The sequence below is a fragment of the Cryptomeria japonica genome, chromosome 4 (assembly GCF_030272615.1).
Source record: "Cryptomeria japonica chromosome 4, Sugi_1.0, whole genome shotgun sequence".
NCBI lineage: Eukaryota > Viridiplantae > Streptophyta > Pinopsida > Cupressales > Cupressaceae > Cryptomeria > Cryptomeria japonica.
This window is the reverse complement of record NC_081408.1, coordinates 378549585-378574198: the sequence shown is the minus strand read 5'-3', so window position 1 is coordinate 378574198 and position 24614 is coordinate 378549585. Positions and strand designations below refer to the sequence as shown.

At 39.8% G+C, this 24614-nt stretch overlaps 1 protein-coding gene across 3 annotated transcripts in view; it reads right to left on the bottom strand.

Moving 5' to 3' along the window:
- Positions 1–24614, bottom strand: part of LOC131047558 (uncharacterized) — a 305899-nt gene that overhangs the window by 164236 nt on the left and 117049 nt on the right. For 2 of the 3 annotated variants that reach the window (XM_057981396.2, XM_057981398.2), the window contains exons 3-6: positions 19927–20001; positions 19668–19769; positions 19373–19413; positions 11424–11537 (exon numbers count right to left, since the gene is read on the bottom strand). In XM_057981396.2, coding sequence (XP_057837379.2) covers positions 11424–11537; positions 19373–19413; positions 19668–19769; positions 19927–20001 — 332 coding nt within the window. The remainder of the gene's footprint in view (positions 1–11423; positions 11538–19372; positions 19414–19667; positions 19770–19926; positions 20002–24614) is intronic. The other variant, XM_059219838.1, reaches the window with a different exon arrangement.

The window sequence follows — 24614 nt, the reverse complement described above, 5'->3', positions numbered from 1 at the left end:
AATAATAGAAAGTAAATTTATTGTAAAAGCAATTGCTTTATTGTAAGATGACTACTTGTGGGCCTAGTTTAATGCAATCCAAAAGGGGGTCCCAAGTTAGTTATTTCCTAGTTACTAGATTCACCTACTAGTTGTGACCTCCTAAAGCTGTTGCAGATCTCCTCCCGCACAACACATTGCATAACTCATAAACACACCAAGTTGTTTCTTTCCTTTCTACTGTTGATTTTGAATGTTATTAGTTTGATGTTGAATGTTTTGGGAAAACAACCTACATATGGATCAACCATGGACCTAACGAATCGCCCCAATTACTAATATTGCCTGATGTCCTGGTTGAGCCCGAGAGTGGCCCACTGAATTTTTTTCTTTCAAAGTATAAAGACAAATCAGCCAGACTTAAGACTATGCCCTTTACCCTGTTATTGCTGCATGCTTTACGAAACCATCTTGGGTCAAGGATTCATGCGAATAGTCCACATTTTGTGCAATTGGTCTCTCCTTGTATACAGTTAGTTTAGTTTTCTTTTCTACTTTGGATAGTTTTATTTTCTGTTCTTAGCTTAGATTTCTTGTTTTTTGCTTTAGGCTAGGTTTTCTTTGTTTGCTTTAGTGTAGGTTCGCTTTCGGAGGGGTTGTCTCTCTATCATTTTGTAGGGGTATGTATGCTTTGCCTAACTTTGGTGTATGAAGGCAGGATATATTTCAATCTATTTCTTCGATGCCGACTTTGGTAGAGCACTTAATTCACAGTTGCCCCCGTAGTCAACTAATTTGGTTTAAAGCTTATTCATTTTAATAATCGCTAAAGTTTGTTGTTTCGTCAAAGGGAAGTCATTGCAGGCGAGAAAATTGAAGCTTTGCTTCAGCAACCACTGTAACACTCAAACCCATGTAGGCTTCGTTGCTAACAAGTCAAAATAAGTGTGAAAATAAAAAGGAAAAGAGAAAAATCAAAAGAAAGAAATTGCAAAGAAAACAATTATAAAAAATACTTGGCTTTGGGGGTGCGGACATCTCTACTGGTACTCAAAAAGAAAATTCATCGGAAATAGAGCAATCTCTGTGAGCTTACAGGTGATAACCTTGTTGGGGCTATGAATGCTTACTAGCAGCGAGGAAATATCTAGGTTGCTTTTGGAGTTCACCCTATGTAGCCTACCATGACTGAACAATGATGTCTCAACTTTCTTTAAGCAAGAATGAACTTCACTGCAAACACCTGGCTTCCAAGGTTGGTGACTTGGCTCAGTTTGTAGCCTTATTTTTACCTTGAATTTGTCTGTTTGTCATTTGGTTCGGCCTGTGGGGTGTTAACCAGAGATTCTGGGTTCAATCTAGATAGTCATCCTTAAATGTTCAAGAACATTTCCAAGCTGAGACACCATTTGTTGTGCTCTGCCCCACATTCCCTGTCTTTGACAAGGACCCCCATTGATTTTGATCTGCTATTTGCGTGAGGAAGAGAGAGGGAGCTCTGGGACATGTCCACCAAAATCAAACTCATTGTTGTTTCAACGCTCAACCAATCACCAACTTCATCCCCAAACTTGAGTTAAGTTCGGCTATGTTGGAAAAACAAAAAAAGCAAGCAAATCATATTTTAAAATGCCCCTCCTATCCCCTTAAAAAGGCCGAGCTTTAGGCTGAAATGCGTGGTTGCCAAGTTGCTTGTAAATGCCTAGAGGAGAACCTAAGTTCGGAGTTTTGTTTGAAGAAAGTTCAGCATTTACTAAACTAAATACCTGCTGCTCCCCTTGAAAATGCCTAACTTTTCATCGAATTCACACTATTCATGACAAAACTTTGGTATTTGCAGAGTCTTAGGTCTGAAAAGTTCAAAGATAAAGCCAAAGTTTGGGCCAATGGTCATGGTTTCCTCAAAATTCATAGGATTGCAATGAAAAATGGATGAGTCTTCCTCATTATGGGCCTCCAAGCTTCAAGCAAAAGGCATCAAAGACAGCCTCATAAGCATGATCAAAGAATACCAGCATTGAATCTTTATGTTTAAGAGGGATATGGGTTGATGAAGTAAAAGAAAAAATAAGGCAAAAGCCAAGTGCAAACCAAGCCCCATTAGGAACAACTTCATTCCATTAGCCAAGAAAAGTTTATGGCCTTTCCTAAGCAAAGTTCGAAGTTTACAAGACCTTGGACATTCCAAAATACCTTCAAACCCCCTGGAAAACACCGAACTTTGCACCTAAACTGATAAAATTTGAAGAAAGTTCGGTACTTTCAAACCAAAACACTTGCCAACACCAAGAAAGATACCAAAGTTGGTCAAAATTTGAAGAAAGTTCACCATTTACTGAACTTTCTGCTTGCAAACTCCGTGGAAAAGTCCGAGGAAAACACTAAAATTGACCTATTCATAAGACAAGTTTGGCATTTTGTTGATGTTTTGTCTTGCCACCCTCATGAAAAGGCCGAAGTTTTGGCCAATCAGTCCAAACTGTGGAGGGAATGGAGGTTTGTTTCCAATGACCCTTCCAATGCCGAGGTAGAGGCCGAACTTCCTTGTGCTAGCATTTAATGATGTTATAATGCCACCTTCTAATATCGAAAGTCTTCTTTCCCAAGTTAATCTCGAAGTTGGGGTTGCAACCACAAAGGTCATATTGGGAGGCATCAAAGGCCTTTCCTAGACCAGCCGAAGGCTAGTGTTGGAGACTCAAAACTAGGGAAAGTCTTCACCCCCCAAAGTGTTCATCCCAAGCTCATGTAGTTCATCGCTTCCTCCAAGCCAAGAGACCCTCGTAGGCACGATGTTAGAGTAATGTAAAACTCACATGAGGGGGGTAATCAATTTGAGTTCCTCTCGGAAATGAGGGAATGATGAAATAATGATTGATCTTAGAGTTGTGTATTCATGCAGAGTGGATTCATAGGAGGCCACGTGGAGATGCTTAGGATAAAGCATTACCATCCAGAGCACCGAACGAGCCAGAAGATCCCCAACATAAAGCCAGAAGGAAGAGTGCCATGGAAGCACCCTAAAGACGTCAGTGAGCAGACCCAATGGGCGAAGCAAGAAGGGTTGGATAAGCAACAACCCTTACCACCACCATTGGCAACAAGTTGAAATCCAGGGCATGAGTTACAGCAAAGGTGACAGAACACAGAATGCTACAGGAGTATGAAGAAACAGAAAATGAACAGCTGGAAATAACAGAAAGTAAATTTATTATACATGCAATTGCTTTATTTTAAGATGACTACTTGTGGGCCCAGTTTAATGCAATCCAAAAGGGGGTCCCAAGTTAGTTATTTCCCAGCTACAAGATTCACCTTTTTGTGCCTCAAGCCGAGTGAAATTTTGTCTTCTAGTGAGATTAATTTAAAACAGTTGTGGCTAGTTGAAAAGGTAGTTGACAGTTGCTAAGATCATTAACCAAAAAGCTATCAGGACTTCTAGAAAGAAAATTGGAGCCATTGGATGAATTGAATCTTGGCCATTGATGCAGAATGTAAAACCTATAAAACGCCAGTGCCTCTCTCATTGTTAGAGGTTAGAGGGTTATAAAGTTAGATAGTTACAATTTTAGAAGACTAGCGGGTTAGAAGTAGTTGTAATTAGGAGTAGAAGTAGAATACAGTAGGATTGTTGGACAAAAATTGTTGTAAAGTCAGCTGGAGCAAATGAATAAAACATTGAAATATGGTGTTTTGCCATTTGTCCTAACTTTTTTGCATGGTTTTCCTCCATCTAGTTAATTTAAGTTCAGTGATCTTAATGGTGAAGTGTGAGGGTATTTGATTTGATTTCAGGTTCATACCATTGGAGGCTTGTTGACTATAAGTCTCTATACATGGTTAGTCTAAACACATTATTGTTCTTAGTTCGAATATGGGTGTTTGCTTCAGATTGCACCAAAATTGGGTATATGAATGAATGTCCATAGTCTAAAAATCCCTTTATTCCATTCAAGCTTGCACTATTCCTGTGGAGTTGTGAGTTTATCTCTTGCTAAGCAGGAACTAGTTTATTCGAAATCTATCTACCTACAACACCAACTATTACTATCATTGTCCATAGGATCTCTAAACCCTAATCCTTTTGTTATTTGTTTCATCTAGTTCAAGAAGTAAAGCATCACCAAATAGCCATACCAGATGCAAACCAACTTGTAAAATGCATAAGTCCCCTCATGTCTACCCGCAAAAGACATTAATCACTGAGTTATCCTAAGCAAGTCAAGACCTGACAATTGGAACCTTGAGGTTATCCCCTATGATCAATCTGAAAAGCATTAGGGATTTCCTTATTCAAGAGAGGATAAGATACACTCGGCATTCTATTCTGTGTTGACCGAAAGCGCAAGCAAAGCAAGCTCTTTTTCGCCATCAACACATTGCCCTATCTTTAATGCTCAGATTGCTACAACAGCCATATATATCGTGTTGCAGCCTTGATAGTGATTGAGTATTAGTTTGCAAGGACTGATTTTCAGATCTGAGCAATTAGTGGGCCTTTCCCTCTAATTTGGAAAATTTTGGATGCCATTGCTACCTTTGGAGTCTTGGTTTCTAGCATGTGACATCACAAGAAATTGCTATTAGTGATTGTTCAAACTCATAAAACTATAACAAACCTATTGAGTGCCTCTTTGGTTGACATTCTAAGGTTTTATCATTGGTAGAGCAGTTTATTAAGAGTTTGGAGTCTTAGAGAACATTTACATTATTCAATTGTTAATGTTGCTAGATGGTTGAACGTGGATCAGAGTTGAGCACTCTATCTTGCGTTTGAAGGTAATATCAGGTCTGCAATATTGTTTAGAAATCTGTTTGTAATGCTTTGAACATGTTTCATAAAGTAGAAAGGATGACTTATGCAGATATATCATGTTTTATGCTTGTATATTGTTTAAATGCAATCTGATTAAAAAAATCAGCAAAATATCTTCATTGAACACATATTTGCAACAAAAAAGAAAAAAACAAAAACTATCCAGATCGGGGTAGGATACTATAGTGGTATCATAGTATTAGCCTACAGGAAGACTTTTGATAGGCTAACCCTGGTAGGATACTATAGTGGTATCACAGTATTAGCCTACACGAAGACTTTTGATAGGCTAACCCTGCTAAAAATATTAACCTAGGAAATGGGGACATTACAGTCCGCCCTCCCCAAGATTGCTTGTCCTCAAGCAATTATGCAAAGTACCAACTGCAACTATCTACTAGCTACTAGAACCCCAGAAGAATCTATACCAAGATCCTTCTGAATGCAGCTACAGCCTAAAACCCTGTCTATGCTCGATACTTTGTGAAACTCTGCCTCTGGGTGAAGGAAAACACTCCTCACACTCTTCCTTGCATCCCAGTGCCAAAAAGGGAAACTACTATTCCCACTTCTTGGTGGGTCCTGCTGCACCACTCTGGCATCGTTGGCAAACTACCACATCCTACATCGCAGTACAATCCAAGTCATAGAACTAACCTGCTCCTACAAGATGAAATGAACGTCACTCATGTCAACTAGGAATCTACCGTACTCAACAACCACTGACCTCTGTTGCACCGAGAGCAGTGATGCAACTCAATTGGACCTGAATGGAATGAACTACCAAACGAGTCACCACTTGAATGCCAAACCACCATATATCCATATCCAGTGTACATGAGGAGATGGAAGCACCTTGAAGTGTCATCAACACCAAACCACCATCCGGATCTTGTATGGGAGCAAAAAGTATTTCTAGTGACATAGGCTGATATGAAATCACCACTATGATATTCTCCAAACAAGAGACTAGGGGCAAACGAACAAACCTATGTCACCCTTTGGGCTAACTGGGTGCAGTCCGACCGAACTTAGCTCGGCCGAACTATTTTTCTATCATCTGGCGCTCGTTGGCGCGGTAAGGGCGCCAAGAGTTTGGCCGAACTAAGTTCGGCCGAACTATTTTTAATATAAATCAAGTTCAACCGAACTATCCAATGTGTCATGTGATGTGGCAACCAGAGTTCCCAGACTCGCCGCGAGTCAGGCGAGTTTGCCGAGTTGGCGAGTCGAGCCAAGCTCAGCGAGTTTTGACAACTCGTGACTCGGACTCAGCGAGTTTTTCTCATAACTCGCCTGAATCGCGAGTTAGGCGAGTTATGGAAAAACTCGCCGAGTCCAAGCTCCAGGACTTGCGCCATGGCAGGTCAATGTTTTGACTTGCCAAAAAAAAAACATGAAGTTGTTTGACAAGTTAGTCTCTCCGTCAGGATTCATATATGGAATATAACATTTAAGTATAAGTGGAAATTATATTCCATATATATTGTTAGGATGTTTGAGAGTGGTTTCGGACCTCCATGAGTTATAATGCAAAATCTATTTTTTGGAGGATCCTTCAGATTTCCAGACAGTCAAATTTCAGGCCATTTCAAGATCAGGATGACATTCCAGACTTCTAAGGCGAGTTCGCTCTGACCTTGATGTAAGGGGCAGGACCTAGGAGGACACTATGCATTCAACCAAGTTTTGATTTAGCAACTTGAAGCGTGACCGGATAGTACACAAAAACCCTAGGAATGATCTAAATAACCCCTAATCACTCAACTAAGTTGACCTCCTTCACTCCACCTTGAGGAGATCCACCTGACTTGATGACCTTTGAGAAACTCAATCCCTTCAAGGCAAAGGCTAAGACACTAAAACGACCAACAACAAAACTAAAAGAGCTAACCCTAGAAAGCAAAAAAGTGGGGGTCCCCATTTGCAATGGGGCAATGTGTGAGTACCTCACAACAGGGATGTTTCTTAAATTTTTGAAAAAAGGGGGTGAGTTGGGGATATTTCCTACCTGTCCCCACATCCCAAAAAATCCCCCTATGGGGCACAAGGTTATTTTTGGCAAGGGACATGTCTTTGAGGAGCATATTTTCAAACCCTTTTGGCCCCACAATTCCCCCTTCCATCCAACATATATATAGCCCAAAAACTAAGAGGTCCAAGAAAGACCAAGGTCAACTATAGTCTCAAGGTAAAACCTAAGTTCAACAAGCACACTATTTAATGCTACCATACACAAGCACTCCTTAAAGTTTCCAAGTGAAGATGTTCATGATGTCTCATGTTGGTGCTCCCAGAATTTCAATTTGGCCAAAGAAAATACTAAACAGAAGCCCCAAACAAGTAGATACTCTACCAGCATGCCTTTCATCATTCATGGCATAACAAGCTAGCGCACATTATAATTGGGCTTTATTCAATAATGAGTGCATGAAACAAGTTTTAAATCATTAAAACTCTCTTAATTTCAAGGGTTTTTTATTTTGCCGAGTCACGAGTCGAGTCGGCCTTGCCGAGTCCGAACCGAGTCTGGGAACTTTGATGGCAACAAAATTAACATTTTGTCTACATTTCTGAAACTTTTCACTTCTGCTGTATTTTTCTTCAAGCAGAATATTTTTTTACAAAATCAAAAAATACCCTTTTGTAGAGCTCAAAGTCATGAATCTGGCCATATAATTTTTTTAATATTTTGATTAATTTTAATATTTTTATTTTTTAAACATTGCAAGTAAGTTTTTTAAGTTCAAAAAGAGGTTGATTAGAAATTAAAAAAAAAATATTAAATGATATTAAAAAATTTTACAAAAAATATTTTTCACTAGATGAGAGAATCTTCTCCAAAAGGGTATAATTTTTGTTTTGATAATGCTAAATTTAGTAGACAAAAGGTGACGTCGAATGAAAACTGCCAAAGTCAACTACGTTGGACTTCAAAAAATTATTACAAGAAAAATATAAATCAAAATTTAATTTATTTATTTTTAGCACTGCATATATATGTCCTCTATTCGGAAAATTAAAATCAGGGAAAAATAAGTTCATTTTCATTTTTTTGGTGACGCTGACTAAAACCCCTGATTTTTCGGCATTTTTTAGCAATAAAAAATCTATTTTTGAATATATAAAAAATGTCAATTTTTTTTTAAAATTTTAAAAAATAACAGACATAAATTTCACTAATATTTCTACATTTGATCAATTTACATAATTTTGAAATTCAATTTAGAAATGTCACTTTTATGCGGTCGAAATTAAATAGTTTTAGTTGTGTTGGCCACTTCCTCTATAAAAGGATGACATAGCATTGTGCTTTTACCTGAAGATAGTCCCGCTCTCCTCCAAACTCCCAAACAACCATTGCCCTCCAACCACCTGGTAGGAGATCCATGCACCAAACAGTATAACAACCATCTCTTCCCACAATAAGGAGTACCTCACAGACAAGGGCTAGAACACCAACACCAACCTACTCAACTCTCACCTCCACACCATAATCCAGCTACAATGCACACATTATTGCCTCCTGATCATAAATGGTACCAATGTCTCCATACCTAAACTCACGAGCCAACAAAATATCCAAGGTATACCAACCAAATGCATAAGTATATATGGTATGCAACCCCAATCTCTGGGATAGAACGGCTACATCCTCTACTAAGGAGTCGGCCACTAGGTGAGACGTGTTACAAACAAACTCATCAAGTGCTCCATGGATGTTCAAGACCTCAAAAGATAGTATATCACCCACATCACCATGAAACAACCATCCATGAAGGAAGACCAGCAAAGTGATGTGATCAATGCTCACATGCCAGTAAGTCAATACGGAAGGTCTCCCAGTATCGCTGTTATGACTCCGGCGGCCCAGCCAGCAATACGAATGATACCAAGGGTGTCAACATACCAATACAAACCAAAGGAATTTGCCACATACTCAATGTCCATTTGATAGACATGCCTCCACACACCTCCAAACAACTGAATAGCTGATGTAGACCATGAAAAATTAGGAAGTGCAAGGTAATTCTCAGTAGGACAGCCACTAACCCATAACAGTTCAGTGAAGATGAAGTCTCCAACTAACAAATAAGTAGCTGCCATATTATAAGAGGTCGGTGGCAACCTCAAAAACAAGTTATGATAGCATGTCACACCCATCCAGGACAACTCTTGAGTGGCTGGTCCACGAAAATGGAGCTTGGCTTGTTGAGTCAACAACTAGGGAACACTAACCTTCACAAGCCAACTCTCAATCATTGTTTGGGTCTGATCTGATGCTGCTATCCCTAGGTGAACAAATTCAGTCTTCTCACAAGAAGCATCATCCAAAACATTATGTCCATCTCTCATTTCTTGTACACCATCAAATGGAGAAGCAATATTATTTATTTTTTTATGAGTTCAGGCAGCTAACCTATGAATATGGAGGTATAGTGCTACTGTCATAAATTAGAGATTTAGGACTGACTGTAGCAATCTTTTCACTGCCTCTGAAGCCTTCAATGCTAGAGTGTACTTGGCATGATATAGTCATTAAGTACTCCATGACTCCAACCTAGTCCATGTAGTATACTCTCAAAAATCTCTCCACTAGAGGTGACACCAAAACCACAAACAGTAAGTTATGTGAACCCCAAAATAATTCTAAATTATACCCCGAACCTGATTGCTTTACTTGCTTGGCCACATACTGCACTAACTCATTCCTTTTGTGCCTTGGATATACAATTAAGGTCTCATTCCTATCCTCGAATGGAATACCAACATTGGAAGAAGTCTCCTCAAGACAAGATAATTCCAAAACCCAAGTGCCAAACTTGTAGGGTTCCTCTACTTGCTTCTCCTCATGTGCAATGGCTGCTACAAATGAGGGGGTAGAACTGCTGCCATAAATCAGAATAACAGTCCTGCTGTCATGTCCCATCATGCTATTCTCTAGTACCCAGAAAGTGCCCTCTTCCATAACTTCATGTGCTCTTACAAGTGCAGTCCCAAAAGGTGGCATAGGTACTATAATTTCTTGAGAATGAAGAGGTATAATACTGCTGTCCTTGCCTAGAAAACTAGGACTGTTTATACCTTGTGTTTCATTGCCTTGGTAGACTTCAATGCTAGAGTCTACTTGAATAGTCTTAGCCTCAATAGCTGATACGTTTGCTATTCCTATCCAGCTCCAAGGAGAAATATGCACAACAAACCAAACGTTATTAGTTTGTAAGATCTTCTCATTAGACTATCTCTCGGCTGGTGGTCTCCCAGGGGGGTAGCCAATCACATCATGGTGTGGAATAAGGTCAACCTCAAGTTGGAAATTACGATCCAACTCATGTTCTGCATTAGCTATCGGATCCCACACTATGCTTTGTTCACCAGGTGTATTGCTAGAGTCAAGTGATGTTCCACCTTCCAATTCATACAATGGATTGTCATACGTCTCCTCAACTCCCATCTCAAACAACTAATTATTGAAGGTTATCCAATTTTGATTTTGTGTAGAAAGTGAACTGCTGCTATGATCAAGATCTAAAGAAGAATTATTATACGTGTCATCGCTGATCCCATAGCTGTCCCAACTCTCTTGTGCATCCTCCTCATCACTTTCAGTGGTGTACAGTGGATCCAAAACATCAAGGTTGCTAACCTCATGCTCAAAGTCAGCTGCAAACGAAGATAAATCAGATGTCCTCTCCAGAATACAATCAACTTCACTAGTGCAAATCTGTATGCTTGTACCATGCCCTGACTTAATGATTGCCTTTTTATTTTCAGACTTAACCTCATGCTTGGATCTAATCATTGTCCCACAGAACCCCTTGATATCTGGGTTCCTCATAAGCTTGGCGAGTCTTGTCAACTCGGTAATTGTCTCACTGGAAGTATACATCTATCCAATCACTGTCATAACCCCTACAAGATGGCAAGAAAACTTTGCTCTAATACCACTGTATTAGCCTATGGGAGCCCTGTTGATAGGCTAACCCTACTAAAAATACTGACCTAGGAAATGGGAACATTACATTTAATCCACATCATTTTACATTAATTACTGGTTGTAAGTCCTCATAAAATGAACGGGTGACTACAATTAAATTCTACACTATCCCTATCTGTGTAAAGGGAACTGGTGGGCAATAACAAGTACCTCCCAGTTAGATACTTTGCTTTTCAGGAATTGCAGGAAATGCCTATGTAAATATTTATAAACTCATTGATGTCTGACAAACAGTTTGATACCACATGATGCAACATAGGTGTAGTAGACCTGCATACATGTGATTGCAATATTCAAATTTGACAATTTTCTTAGAATATTTTGATTCTTGAACATCATTTATGGTACATGGATAAATAATATATCCATTTGTCTAATGTCCAGATATTTTTTATCTGATGGTCATATCGAATACTAAATAATAATCAGATGTATAACATTTAAATTATCTAATCCTAGAAAGAGAAACAAAATAGTATTAGCATACAGTAAAAGTTTTGTAAAAGATCTGAAAAGAATGCTTAACTGAAAATAAATACTTTCTAAAAATGTATTCTACCACATAGGAGACTCTTTTTATAGACCATTCAAAAACTCATCATGCAAAGCACACTGAATAGTGTATGTTACCATTGGGCCAAGAAATAAAGCAGCATCTGCTAGACGTGTAGTGATGATAATGTGTGGTTTAGATTCCTCCAATGCATGAACAATGGGAGCTGCTCCTAGATATGTACTGACGCCCTTGTATGCATCAAATTACAGATATCGTCAATATTGAATACAAACATGAACCCAAAAAACAAATTGTGAATAAACTTACCAAATATGTTGAATTCTATCTCAATACTCTACTATACAGAAATATAATTCCACCAAAATTGAATAGCTATAAAAAGCGTAACAAAATTGCTAATTAGGTATATTTTAGCATTTGAATATGCTCATTTGCACAAAGCAAAATTGTTATCTGTAGGAGTAATCTTTTCTTTTAAGTTAAAAGTAACTTAAAAAAATGCTTCTAACATAAGTTACAATAAATGTGACGTGAGAGCCCCACTGCACTTTAAAACACACGAATGCCATCCACAATGAAATTGCCAATTTAAGAGCCTGCCTTGGTGCTCTTTGCAGCCTCAACAACTGCCACATAAATTTTGTGTGTTGCCCATAATCTGTCAGCAGTGTTGCCACTTACCAGTGTCCACATGAATCTAAATTTAAATGATAAATCCTGTCAAGAACAGCATTCTAGGTAGTTTGCATATTTTTTCTTTATTAATTATTTAACCTTTTGACTAAGCCCAAAGAGATGGTAAACTTAATAGCACCACTGCATGCCTGATTTTTAATATAAGACTTAAACAGACATGATTGTAGGGTATGCGGTGCTTGGCAAAGCTATTGTTCACAATTCAAATGGCACTGGGCTAAGTGAACCTCTCATTACCAATTCAAATGGCACCATCTTTGGCCAAGCTACAGTTCACAACTTAAAACACAATGTGCTCAGAAAACCTATAATTAGCTCAAATGAAACTGATTTTTTTTTTTCTTTTATAAATTTACAAATTGTTTTTTATGACAATTGTATGGAGCTATTTATTTAAACATTTCTGAATATAAATCATATAAATTTTTATTTTCAATATTTTTTGAACTTTGCTTTCAAATTTATTTGGATGCAAACCTCCATTTGTTAATATTGAGTTTCAATATTGATTCATGCATGAAACTATTTTTGACGCATCAATTTCATGAAGAGTCCTTTCAGTTATGTTTCCTATACACAAACACACAAACCAATACCATTTCTTAAATCTAGCCCCTCTAACCCCATTTTCCATAATGTTGTAGTTGCCATTGCTATTTCTTGGTTCTGGTAAGATAAGCACTAACATGCAACTGTGATTGAAGTTTCCTTTTGAAAAGAAGCAAACAATTTACTGTTCTGCACACACACTAACTTGAACACTACGTAATAACTGGAACCCAGGGAAAAAGAAGTTCAGGACTTTCAGCTTTCATCAACTTACCATGAAATTTACTAAACATAGAGATATACTTTATAATCCCTTGGACTTCAAAATCAATATTCTTAATAACTGAACCTGCGATGCATGCCAATCAAATATCTCTTTTGAGTAAATTCTCTCGGCTTCCATATTTATTGGCTTTTCCTTTTGGGCAGTTGAGAAATGTTTTCCCCGTAGGGTGTCAGGTTAAGACATTGCATAAATGACAGAAGTACACAGAATATATGAAACTCACAAGTGTTCTATTGATTCATAATAAGCCAATACATACAATGATAGCAATATGTTCGACTACAATAGCATGTCCAAAGACTGGAGACAGATACAATATAAAGGAGTCAGTCAGTTACCCGGTGCCAACTGCCGACAACCGACGGGTTAACTGCCAATGCTAACACAATTTACCTTAAGGCTTAATTACCCGACAACATCACCCCCCCCAAAAAGAAATGTCGTCTCCGGCCGACAGACAACCAAAATGGGAATGATGTACAAGCAAAACTGAAACCCAAAACAACAAATCACTGGGGAGGGCAAGAGGGCGTCCCTGAAGAAGAAGGGGCCGCTGATGTATCTGCACCGTCGGGCTCGACTTGCCTTCAAAGGTCCGATGAAATCCAGCCCCCATCGTTCAAACAGTTCCTGGGCATTAGACGGGTTGAGGGGCATAAAATCCCTCTTCAGCGGCCTCCCCGCCCGTTGGCACGTGTCACAACTTGTCATCCACTCCCGAGCGTCATCGTGCAGTGTCGACCACCATAGCCCTGCCAATAGAACTTTCCTGGCCGTGGTGTCGGGCCCCATGTGCCCTCCTATCGGGCCTTCATGTGCTTCCCATAAAACACCTTGAATTTCTTCCTCCAGGACACATCGTCGTAGGACCTGGTCAGGTCCCATCTTATACAAAAGGCCATTAATGAGTTGAAACATCTTACTCCTTAGTACGAGCTTCCTTCGCTCCCCTGGTGGCATCTCTCTAGGGAATTGTGATGTCGACAGATATTCCCCAATGCTTGTGTACCAGGCAGGAAGAACAGCAATGCGGAATAAGTGGGCGTTCAGGAAGTCTTCATTTACTCCTTCCGCCGGTTCCCCTGACTTGATTCTAGATAGTTGGTCGACTATCACATGGCTTTTCCCAAGTCGTACAATAATGTTGAATGTAAACTCCTGCAGCAGCAGTAGCCATCGGCTAATTCACCCCTGAATGATTGGCTTATTCACCAGGTACATTAACGCCTGGTGGTCCACATAGAATGTGAACGGCGTGGCCAGTAAGTAATGTCTAAACTTTTGGACGGAGTACACCATCACTAGGGCTTCCCTTTTTGTCGTACCATAGTTTTTTTCCGCCTTTGACAGGAGTCTGCTCACGAAGTATACCGGGTGATCTAGCCCGTGATCGCCAACCCGCGCCAGTGTGGCCCCTATGGCAAAATTGGATGCATCGACATGTACATGGAACTCTTTGTCCCAATTCGGATATGTCAGGATTGGCGCACCTACCAACCGTGACTTCAGTTCTTGGAAGGCTTCTTCCTGAGCCGTCCCCCATGCATACCGTTAACCTCTCCTCATCAGCTTGTCCAGAGGGCAAGATACTTGAGCAAAATTTTTGATAAACCGCCTGTAATACCCTATGTGTCCTAGGAAGGATTTGATTTCCGTGACATCTGTCGATGCCTCCATTTCCACTATCACCCGAATCTTGTCCGAGTCAGTCTTGAGTCCAAGCTTACACACTATGTGTCCTAACAGCTTCCCTTGAGGCACCATGAATCTGCATTTTTTGGGATTGAGTGCTAGGCGGGCTCGCCTGCATCTCTCCATGCATTCGCCAAGTGCGGCAAGATGTGCATCCTGGTTACTGTAGATGGAGCAGTCGTCAAGGAACGCCCTGAAGTTTCCTACTGACATCTTGTCAAATATCTGAAGGATTATCCACTAGAATGTCCCTAGCGCGTTGCATAACCTGAACAGCATTCGGTTATACACGTACACGCCATCTTCCACTACGAAGGTCCTTTTTAAATTGTCCCCTTTGGCAATGGATATCTGGTTATACCCAGAAAATCCATCCATAAATGAATAAATTTCATGACCAGCCACTTCCTCCAAGATGCTATCCGTAAATGGTATTGGAAATGGGTCCTTTATGGTGAGCGCGTTAAGGCATCTGAAATCCACGCAGATTCGGATTTGGTTTGCCTCCTTTTTAAGGGATATCACTATGGGCGACACCCACTCGCTAGTCTGCACTTTAAAAATAATCCCGGCTTCGAGCATACGTTCGATTTCATCATTCACTCTCGCAGCATAGTTTTTATTCATTCTGTACAGCCTCTTCCGTACAGGTATGGCCCTAGGTACGAGTGAAATTTGGTGTACGCACAGTTCTAGTGGCAGCCCTTTGAGGTCCTTGTATGTCCAGGCGAATACATCCTTGTATTCCATGAATATTTTAAACTCGGCGGCTTTCAGGACTGGACTCCAGTCGTCGCCAACCAGGATGTTCCTTGACTCTACTTCCGTGCCAAGGTTTGTAGGTTTTACGGACTCTTCGTACCGGAATGGTTTCGTCATGTCAAACCTATGTGTTGGTGCCTCGTTGACAGGAGCATCCCCTTCCTTGTATTCCCCGTACGCTGGCGGAAATTCATTTTCGTCCGGCTCCTCGTCAACCTGCAACATGTTGCACCCATACAACAACTCGTAGTCTTCCATTTGCCAGTGGAAGATCCCATTAAGAGAATCGGTCTTATCTTCCGAACATCCTTGGATTCCCAGGACGCCTTCCTCATCCGGTTCCCTTCCATACTTTCCTTCGTCAACTCCACCCTCACCGTCCGATTCCGATTCTGATGCAAGTTCTTCACTCATGAGTTGTGTTTCAGGTCAATAATAAATTTTCACCCGGCTTTCTCCATGGACAGCGTGTTACGCTTCCAGTTGTGATTCGCTCTGGCCACCACCAAACATCCTCTGCTAAGAAAGGCGGCGTATCCTTTCTTGGTGAGTGGAATCACCACGAAGTCGAGGACAAATGGTTGTGTCCTGATGGTCACTTGTTGCGCCATGAGCGTTCCAAGAGGTTTGATACCATGTTGATCCACTCCCAGTAAGTTGAAGGTTGACGGCCACAGTGTCGGCTTGCCAAGCTTCTTCCAGGTTTCTTCTGGAAGCACATTCACTCCCGACCCGCTGTCGACAATGGTGTGAGTCAAAAATGTGCCAAGTATTCCCATTTCTACCACTGCCGGGTGCCGACCACTGTATAGTGTCAGGACCAATGGGTCTGTTGGTGTTCCGCCAGGAACATCCGTATTCCAGGTCACCTGACTCTGTGGAGTTACTTGCACCGTACGTAGGAGTGTCGTACATAATTGCGGCATCATTTCCAGGAGGTCCTTCATCTTCACAGGTACTTCAATCTGCAGCATTTGATTCAGGATATTTTCCTCAGCCTCAGAGCGGGAAGTACTTGTCGCTTCCTGAGTGTTCCCTTGTGCCAACATTTCCTTCGCCACTTCTTCCTTTGCCTCTAGCACCCGGTGCTTCTCCGTGTGAGGGTCCAGGTATGTGGCCTTCTTTGCCTGTGACTGTGTGATTGCCAATACCCGTTCCTCCATCCTGTCAATGTTGAGCAGGTTCACTCCAGACTTTGGGCAAGTTCCATCATCGTGGTCTCCAAGCCCAAACCATTTGCATAGTTTTTGTGGAGTTTCTTCTGAGGTGCATTCCCTGGCAAAGTGGCCCCATTGATTGCAGGCTCGGCACTAGATCATTGGTCGTCCCTTCGCATCATATTGGATCTGACTCCTATTATTATTGTTATTATTGGTCTTCCCCCCTTGCCGGTTGTTTCGGTATCCGCCAGATGATGCATTATTATTGGCCGTTTGCGAAGTTCCGGCAACCGACTGCTCTTGCATGAAGAGAACTTGTTGGCTCCTGATTTTCATATTGTAGGGACATTCCTTTGTCAAATGTCCGGCAATTTGACAAATGTCGCAAAAACCCTTCTTGGGGTAGGACCCCTTGGTGTGTCAGTCACTCCTACACTCCGTACACAACACGTCGTTTTCTTCAATCTTACTTGTACTCCCCTTCATGGCTTTGAATTCCTTCAACATTCGTTCCATATCTTTTTGGAGCGCGTGCACCTTTTTACTCGATTCGCCACCGCTGCTGCTTTCCTTGTCAGAGTCTTCATCATCGTCACATGAGTATTTATTACTTTTCTTCGTCTTTGACGTTTTGTGTTCGATCTCGAGGTCCATCGCCCTATTATAGGCATCGTCATATGACGTCAAGGGTACAATTTTCATCTTCTTTTGTAGGAAGGATTTCAACCCTTCAACGAACCATCGTTTCTTCAACCCATCTACGGGTTGGCTTTCCATTTTACCCAACAATTCTTTCAACCTCCGGATGTATGCCCGTACTATCTCCTTGGGACCTTGTTTGGTACTGTATATCTCGGCTATGATTTCATTGTCATCACGGAGCAACCGAAACTCCTCCTTGAATTCCTTCTATAGATTGGCCCATGTGGCCACTTTTTGCTTGTCAACGTCGGAGTACCAATCTATTGCAACTCCGCGTAATGTGGCTGGGAACTGTTGTACCCACTCATCTTGGTCTGTCACTACGTTGGCGGACCAAATAGTTTCACATGTACAGCAGTGTCGTACGGGGTCTTCCTTGCCGTCCCCTGTGAACTTTGGCAATTTATGTTTACTTGCCATCCCACTGCTGGGTCTCGCTCTTCTGATGCCTTGTGTCCTTGTACCTGGTGATCCGCTGCCTCCACCTCCTGCACTTGACCCTCCACTCGTGGGTCCTCCGGAGAAGGTTGCTGACCCCGAACCGCACAAATTGCCTCCCGTACGGTACCCTTGTGTTCCCTCGGCACCTTCGGCCGTACTGTCACCTTCGGTCGTCTCCCTCCGGTTGGTTGTCTCCCTCTGGTTGTCCTCCGAAATGGACAAGTTCTTTAGTAGGTCTTTGGTAGCGTCAATCAGGTTTAGATTTCGCCTTGTTTGTTCCACCAACTCTTCGCGACTTCTTATCCTATGGTGGTATTCTGGCAAACTATAGAGTTCTCCTTCGGCACCCTCCGTGACTTCTTCTAGGTTCCCTTCGGGCAACCCTACAACAGTGTAGAGAGTGTAATTCTCTCTGTCTATCTCTGCCTCCGCAACCTCCGTGACAGCTCCTGGGTTCCCTTCGAGCAACCCCTCGACCGGTCATCCGTCGGCAAGCTACCTTAGCCTACGGCTTCGTTCTATCTGTTGTTTGAGATTCAACGCTCTTTGTGCCACTTCCCATTCGTCACTTTGTATCTTTTTATTTTTGTCTTTATTTAGTATATTGGGCATAAATCACTTCCGTACATAGCAAGCACACACCATGTACACAACCAAAAAAAACTTTTATAACTTCATCCCTCATACATAATGTATGTCACTGACATACTCATTACAATGGGGTGTTCTTATTTATTCTCTCTGACCGTCAAAGTTCATGTATTGCGCTCATCTTCTTGGCACTCCCTAAATTCCCGTAGAATTTGCTGTCGTCAGTTCTCTCGGTAGATGTCTTCCCTTCGGTTCTAGAGAGCCAAAAATCCTTGTGCCAAAAGGTTAGGCAGTTCGCTCATCAACCGATTCACAGCGGGGCTTACTCCGAGCAAACTCCACACAGCATCTTCTAGGACATCTTCGGCGGTGGCTTCCCTCCGTACGTGTGTTTCGATTGGCGCCTGTAGGATGTAGGAGAAATCCTTTGTGAGTGTCTTTTCCCCCTCGAACAATTCTTCGAGTTCTCTGTCAGGGTCACTCGTTCCTTATGGTAATGGTTGTCCCATTATCCATGTGCCATGTAGTACGTCCTTTTCCCCGTTGCTCCCAAGTTGTTACTTAGGCAACGGCACCAAATGTTTTCCCCGTAGGGTGTCAAGTTAAGACATTGCATAAATGACAGAAGTACACAGAATATATGAAACTCACAAGTGTTCCATTGATTCATAATAAGACAGTACATACAATGATAGCAATATGTTCGACTACAATAGCATGTCCAAAGACTAGAAACAGATACAATATAAAGGAGTCGGTCAACTACCCGGTGCCAACTGCCAACAACCGACGGGTTAACTACCAATGCAAACACAATTTACCTTAATGCTTAATTACCCGACAACAAGAAATACCTTAATGCTTCCTTCTACCCTAGAATCTTGATGGGCCTCAAAAGTATTTTTTTTTTTGGTTCTATATATGTGTCTCATTTATCTATATATGTTTCAAGTATGCTAAAGAAGAAAGCCATTAATGAGAAGACTGAAACAAGCTTTCTTTACTGATACGTTGTAAATTCTAGATGTTGCTATTAATGTTTGGGTTGTTGAAAAATATTAGAGCAAATATTGGCATTTAATAAAATACATTTTAAGCTTGTAAAAATATTCTATGGATATTGATTAAGCATGTCAAGTATACAAAGAAATCTTGCAAAAGTATTTTGCTCCTCAATACATACCCCTGGTGCACATCTAGGATCTGAAACAAGAGCATCTGATCCTGCAATGAATGGCTCAGCAATTCAAAATTATAACAAACATTTCAAAGACCAAATCAAAACGCCTAAGTAGAAAAGGAGACACTGACATATGAATAAATTAACTATTTCAAATCCTGGATGAGAATGATAGCATTTTAAATATACTACAGAATAGGATCTTAAATTGATGTATTTATTACTAGGAAGTTAGACATTTGCAACTAGCATATTGAAAATATAATGTTTCTTTATTTTGCAAAATATTTAGGATTACCTGTTCGAATCATGAAGGTTTCATAGACAACTGCAACAGTGATAGAAAGAGAAAGCCTTTTTGCTACTCTCAAGACTTCTTCTTGAGCTCCAATTGCATCCACTTTTATTAAAAAAAACAACTTGCAAACATCAGACTCATAAGCATCATTGGCAACTTAAAAAAGTCGTTGCAAGCCTGGAAATATACTACCACAAATTCACTAAAGCTAGCTAATTAAAATTATATTTCTTTGAAAAAATTTCAGGGGAATACTTACTTGCACCCATATTTGTAATTATGCAAACTCCCCTTTCAACTGCTGATGGAAGCAACACTGACATCCATTCTGAGACTGACCCAAAAAGAAGAAAACTGTAGGTAAAAGCAACCCATATAACCAGTATAGAAAATTTTCAAATTCAGAAAATAACATAAACATAATCGAAACATGCATAAAATGACTTGGATGTAAATCTGTGAAGATCAGTCACTGTTACCGATGATATCCACTTTAAAAGATACAGTTATATTTTTGTCACCAAACATAATACTGGCAAAACCTGAAATGCAGCATGAAATTGTAGATTGCAAATGTTTATCCCAAAAAAGTATGAAAAATATCAAGATACAAGTTCAGGGATTCAAGATGCCACAGCCAAGCCTCTCACGGAAAGGAAAATAATAAATCAGGGACAAGTACAACTTGCAAATGTAGTATTCAATCAAATAGATAATTGGAAGGAAACTAGATATGTAATTTTATTATGCTAAAAGTAAAAAAAAGTAAAAATAATACATGGAAAAAGTATTGAGATATATGTTTGAAGGATTTAAAATGTCACAACTACAGTTCTGTCAAGGTAGATGGTCAATCAGCAACAATAAGTACAAGTAGCAAATGTAATCTTAACTGTCATAGATAATTGATTAGAACCTAGATAAGAAGTTCTATATTTATGGTAAAAGTTGCATCCTTCCAAAAAGTGAGTTAGACTAATCAAGTGTGTCCAACGATCACCAGTTTTGCTAACTTTACTGAATGTACACCATCCTCATTCTCCACACACATGGCCACTATTGAGCACACTCTATATCATTTTGATTCCAAGAAAGTGATTTTTTGTAATGCCTCTCATGTATGTGTTCTGTTGTTCATATTTTAAGACATGTTGTGTTCTGTATATTAGATTCAAGATTCTTCGTATCACCATTCTTTTGTATTGGCATCATTATTGGATGCTCTTCACAAGACATCTATAGTATTACTGCATTATGATGGGCATGTTGTTATCTTTCAATTGATTATGCACATGTATGCTCGTGTGATTGTTTCATAATTATAATGTGGTACCTCGTTTGGGGATTGTATGTGCTTCAGCTATAATGTATATGCATAGGTACACTTGATGTGTTGAGTGGTTGCAAGTATAAGACATTTATAGTATTACTACATTATAATGGATATGTTGTTATCTTTCCATTTGATTATGCACATGCATGCTCGTGTGATTGTTTCATTATTATGATGTGGTACCCTGTAATGTCCCCTTCTCCGTAGTGATTAGTTCTATTGCCCGTTAACCTAGTTCAGAGGCCCATAGGCTAGTCGGGAGCAGAAATTAGGGTTTCCTATTTTTTAGGAGGATTCTTTGGTGTTTTCGGGGGCTATATGTGGGAGTTTGATAGTTTGGATTCTGGATTCCTTCGGGGTTTTCAGAGAGCTTCAAGATGGTTCGACATGCATCTACATCGGGTGACTTTTTCTAGACTTACTATTTTTAGTAAGTTTGACGACTGCTCAGAATGTGGTTAAAATCACTTTGGAAACACTTACTATTTTTAGCAGTATGCTATTTTTAGTAAGTACTATTTTTAGCAGTTCTATTTTTAGCAGGATGTCAACAGACCTGTTCAGATGGCTATTTCCGGCAGGTCAGTTTGAGTAGTTGGTCTTTCAACATTTTTTCGGGCTAATCTTGGCAAGGATTCTACAACTAGGCTCAGTGGCTATTTCTAGCAGTATTATTTTGGCAGGATCCGGTATTCACTCAGATGACTATTTTTAGCAGTTCAATTCAAAGCCCCAACTCAGTTCAGTTTTGGTGATTTCCAGCACTTCAGTCTCTGGTTAAATGTGGCAATAATCAATATTTGAGGAGAAGGTAATTTTAATATATTAATACCTTAGGCATGAGGTATTAATATTTGATTATTTTATGGATGGACAACTTAGGAAGGGAGAAAATATTAATTTTATCCTAAGTCTATTTGAGCGAAATTTGCATATGACTTCAAGGGGGTCATCATGGTGTTAATAAATAAAATTATAACTCAAGGCAAATGGGGCGATTTTCTAAGTATATTGCCTTAGTAATATTTTTTATTTGGAAGTCATAGTTGGGCGCCCACTTTACACTTTATTTTATGACACTTATATTTATTAAAAAAGGCGATTTAGGGTGAATGTGAATTGGGCGAACTTGTGCAAGGAAATGAAATGAAATGCAATGCCAAATGTGGATGAAATGGAATGGCATTTGGTTTGGGCGTATTTGGAGTGCATTTGAATTTGAATTTGGTTGGCAAAAAAGTTATAAATAAGTGACTTGGGCTCTCATTTTGGTATCTCAAATAATTTACACCGTTATGCTATCGGATTAACTCCAGACAATCTTCGAGGGTGAATACCTCCTAGGGCTCTTGATAGACTTTGAGTGTGAGACATCACTCCTAGCTGTGATTGGATCTTCTGAATGTGTGGTTCGATTTTAGTGTGCATTTTCGGATTTTCAGTGTGGTGTAGATTTCAGTAGTGTTGTTTTTTGGTGTGGCTGAAGCGAACATTTGATCGTACCTCCCTGCCTGTGCAATCGATTGTTTTGGGTAATAGCTCATTGGAAGCATATCTAGAGGGCGATCATTCTTCTACCTTGGTGTTTCTTTTGGTGTTCTTTCTGATTTTTGGCAGCCAATCGATCTTTCCAGCTGGGTCGTACCATCGCTTGGCTGCCTTGGGTTGTGTGTTGTCTGTTTGTGGTGTTCGCGGTGCAAGTTTGAGTCTCTAGTTGCATCGCCTTAGTCATAGCTTTCATTTGCTTCCGTTTTTGTGTCATTCGGAGTTGATTTGGAGAAGTTATGAGCATTTTGGGGTGTTCGTAGCTTGCTGGTCTGCATGTTTTCTATGCGCGTTATTGATTTTCAGAATTTCATAGTTGTGTTAGAAGAGCTTTTTGGTGTGAGCAGTCTAAGTTGGTTTGGGAGTGATTATCTATTATTGTTGCAGCTGTTGGACTTGTTATCAGCACTTGATTCTTCGTTCTATATGATTTGTAATGCTGGTTAGTAGTACTAACAGCAAGGTTATGTTATTTTTTAGTCCCACTGCATAAGTGGAAGAGGCTGGCTATGCCACCTATCTTTGGGATAGTGATATTTCATGTATTGATAATCCATAATGTGCATTGTAAAGCTAGTTAGTAGTACTAACAGCTATCTTTTGGATTATTGCTTGTAGTCCCATTGCATAAGTGGAAGAGGTTGGCTTTGCACGTATTTTGAATATTCTGTAATACTGTCCTCCCGCTGCATAAGCGATTGAGTTGATTGTAATGTTGTCCTCCCACTGAATAAGCGGTGGAGTTGATAGTAAATTTCATTTCTAGTCCTCCTGCTGCATATGCGGTAAAGTGATTGTTCTTCAGTTTCTTGTATTATCCTTGGTTGGTTTACCGCCAAGTGATCTTCAATATTCTCCATATCCCGCTGAAAAGTGGAAGGGGTTGGCTTGCCGCCCGAGCATTGTATTATTTCTAGTTATTTGAAGCTAACGATCCCCTCAACACCGTATGCTCTCACCTTCTCATATTGGGCACTTGGTGATCAGAAAGTGGAAGGGTTACAACTTCAGCATTATTGTATCTTGATTTCCTAACCTTAACGGGTTCTTGTTGTCATTGTAACTTGAAACAAATTGAAAAAATTGTTGGGGATATTACATACCCCGTTCAGAGATTGTATGTGCTTCGGCTATTATGTATATGCATAGGTATATTGACATTTGTTGAGTGGTTGCAAATACTAGGAATTTTTCTACCTAGCTTCACAGATCTGAGTTATTCCCTAACAATGGTTATTAGGAGGTGTCATATTGGCCATACCCATTTTACCTCACTCATCGTACTCAAATTGAGTACAATTTCCCTGTTATTTTGTTTATTGATTACTCCAAATATCATGGTTGGTAGTATTCCGAAAAAACCTTAATCCCTATGTGGACGTCCAATAATGAGTGTTTGGATGTTATGCTGATTTATATTTCCCGTAAATTTAAATGTGAAAATGAGCTTTTATGGTTTTGGATCATAATTCTATATTGAAATTGAAATATGACTTGTGAGTCCTCCTTAATTGTGTGTTTTGGGAAATGAGAGTAAATGAAATCAATCTAGGAATTAAAAAGAAAAATTTATTTATATATTTATTTTATTGTTTACAGAAATGAAATTGGCTTTGGGTTAAAAAGGGCAAAAAGACATTCATTTGGAGTGAGTAAATTTTTTAGAGTAAAATAGAGAATGGAGAAATCAGAAAACCCACTTTGGCTCGAGTCTTTAAACTGGGATTTTGAATCCATTTGAGCTCGAATTTGCAAGAGATCAGTTGCATTTGGATAGGAATTGGGAAGGGAAGTGGTGTCTATGAGTGCTCATGGATCCATTCACTATGTTGAAAGATCTTTCAATTTGAATTTCTTGCTAAGAATTGAGATAATTTGTAGTTTCTTTGCCTATGCTTGTTTTCGTTAATTCAAAAGGTTAAGTTTAGCATTAATAGGAGATTTTAACTCTCTTTCGCTCTTTGTTTCATTCAAAATTACCATGTGAAATTTTCATAAAAAATTCCCAAAACAAGGTTACTATGCCTAGATTTTATAAAAATGGTCAATGTGGATTTTATGTTAATAAG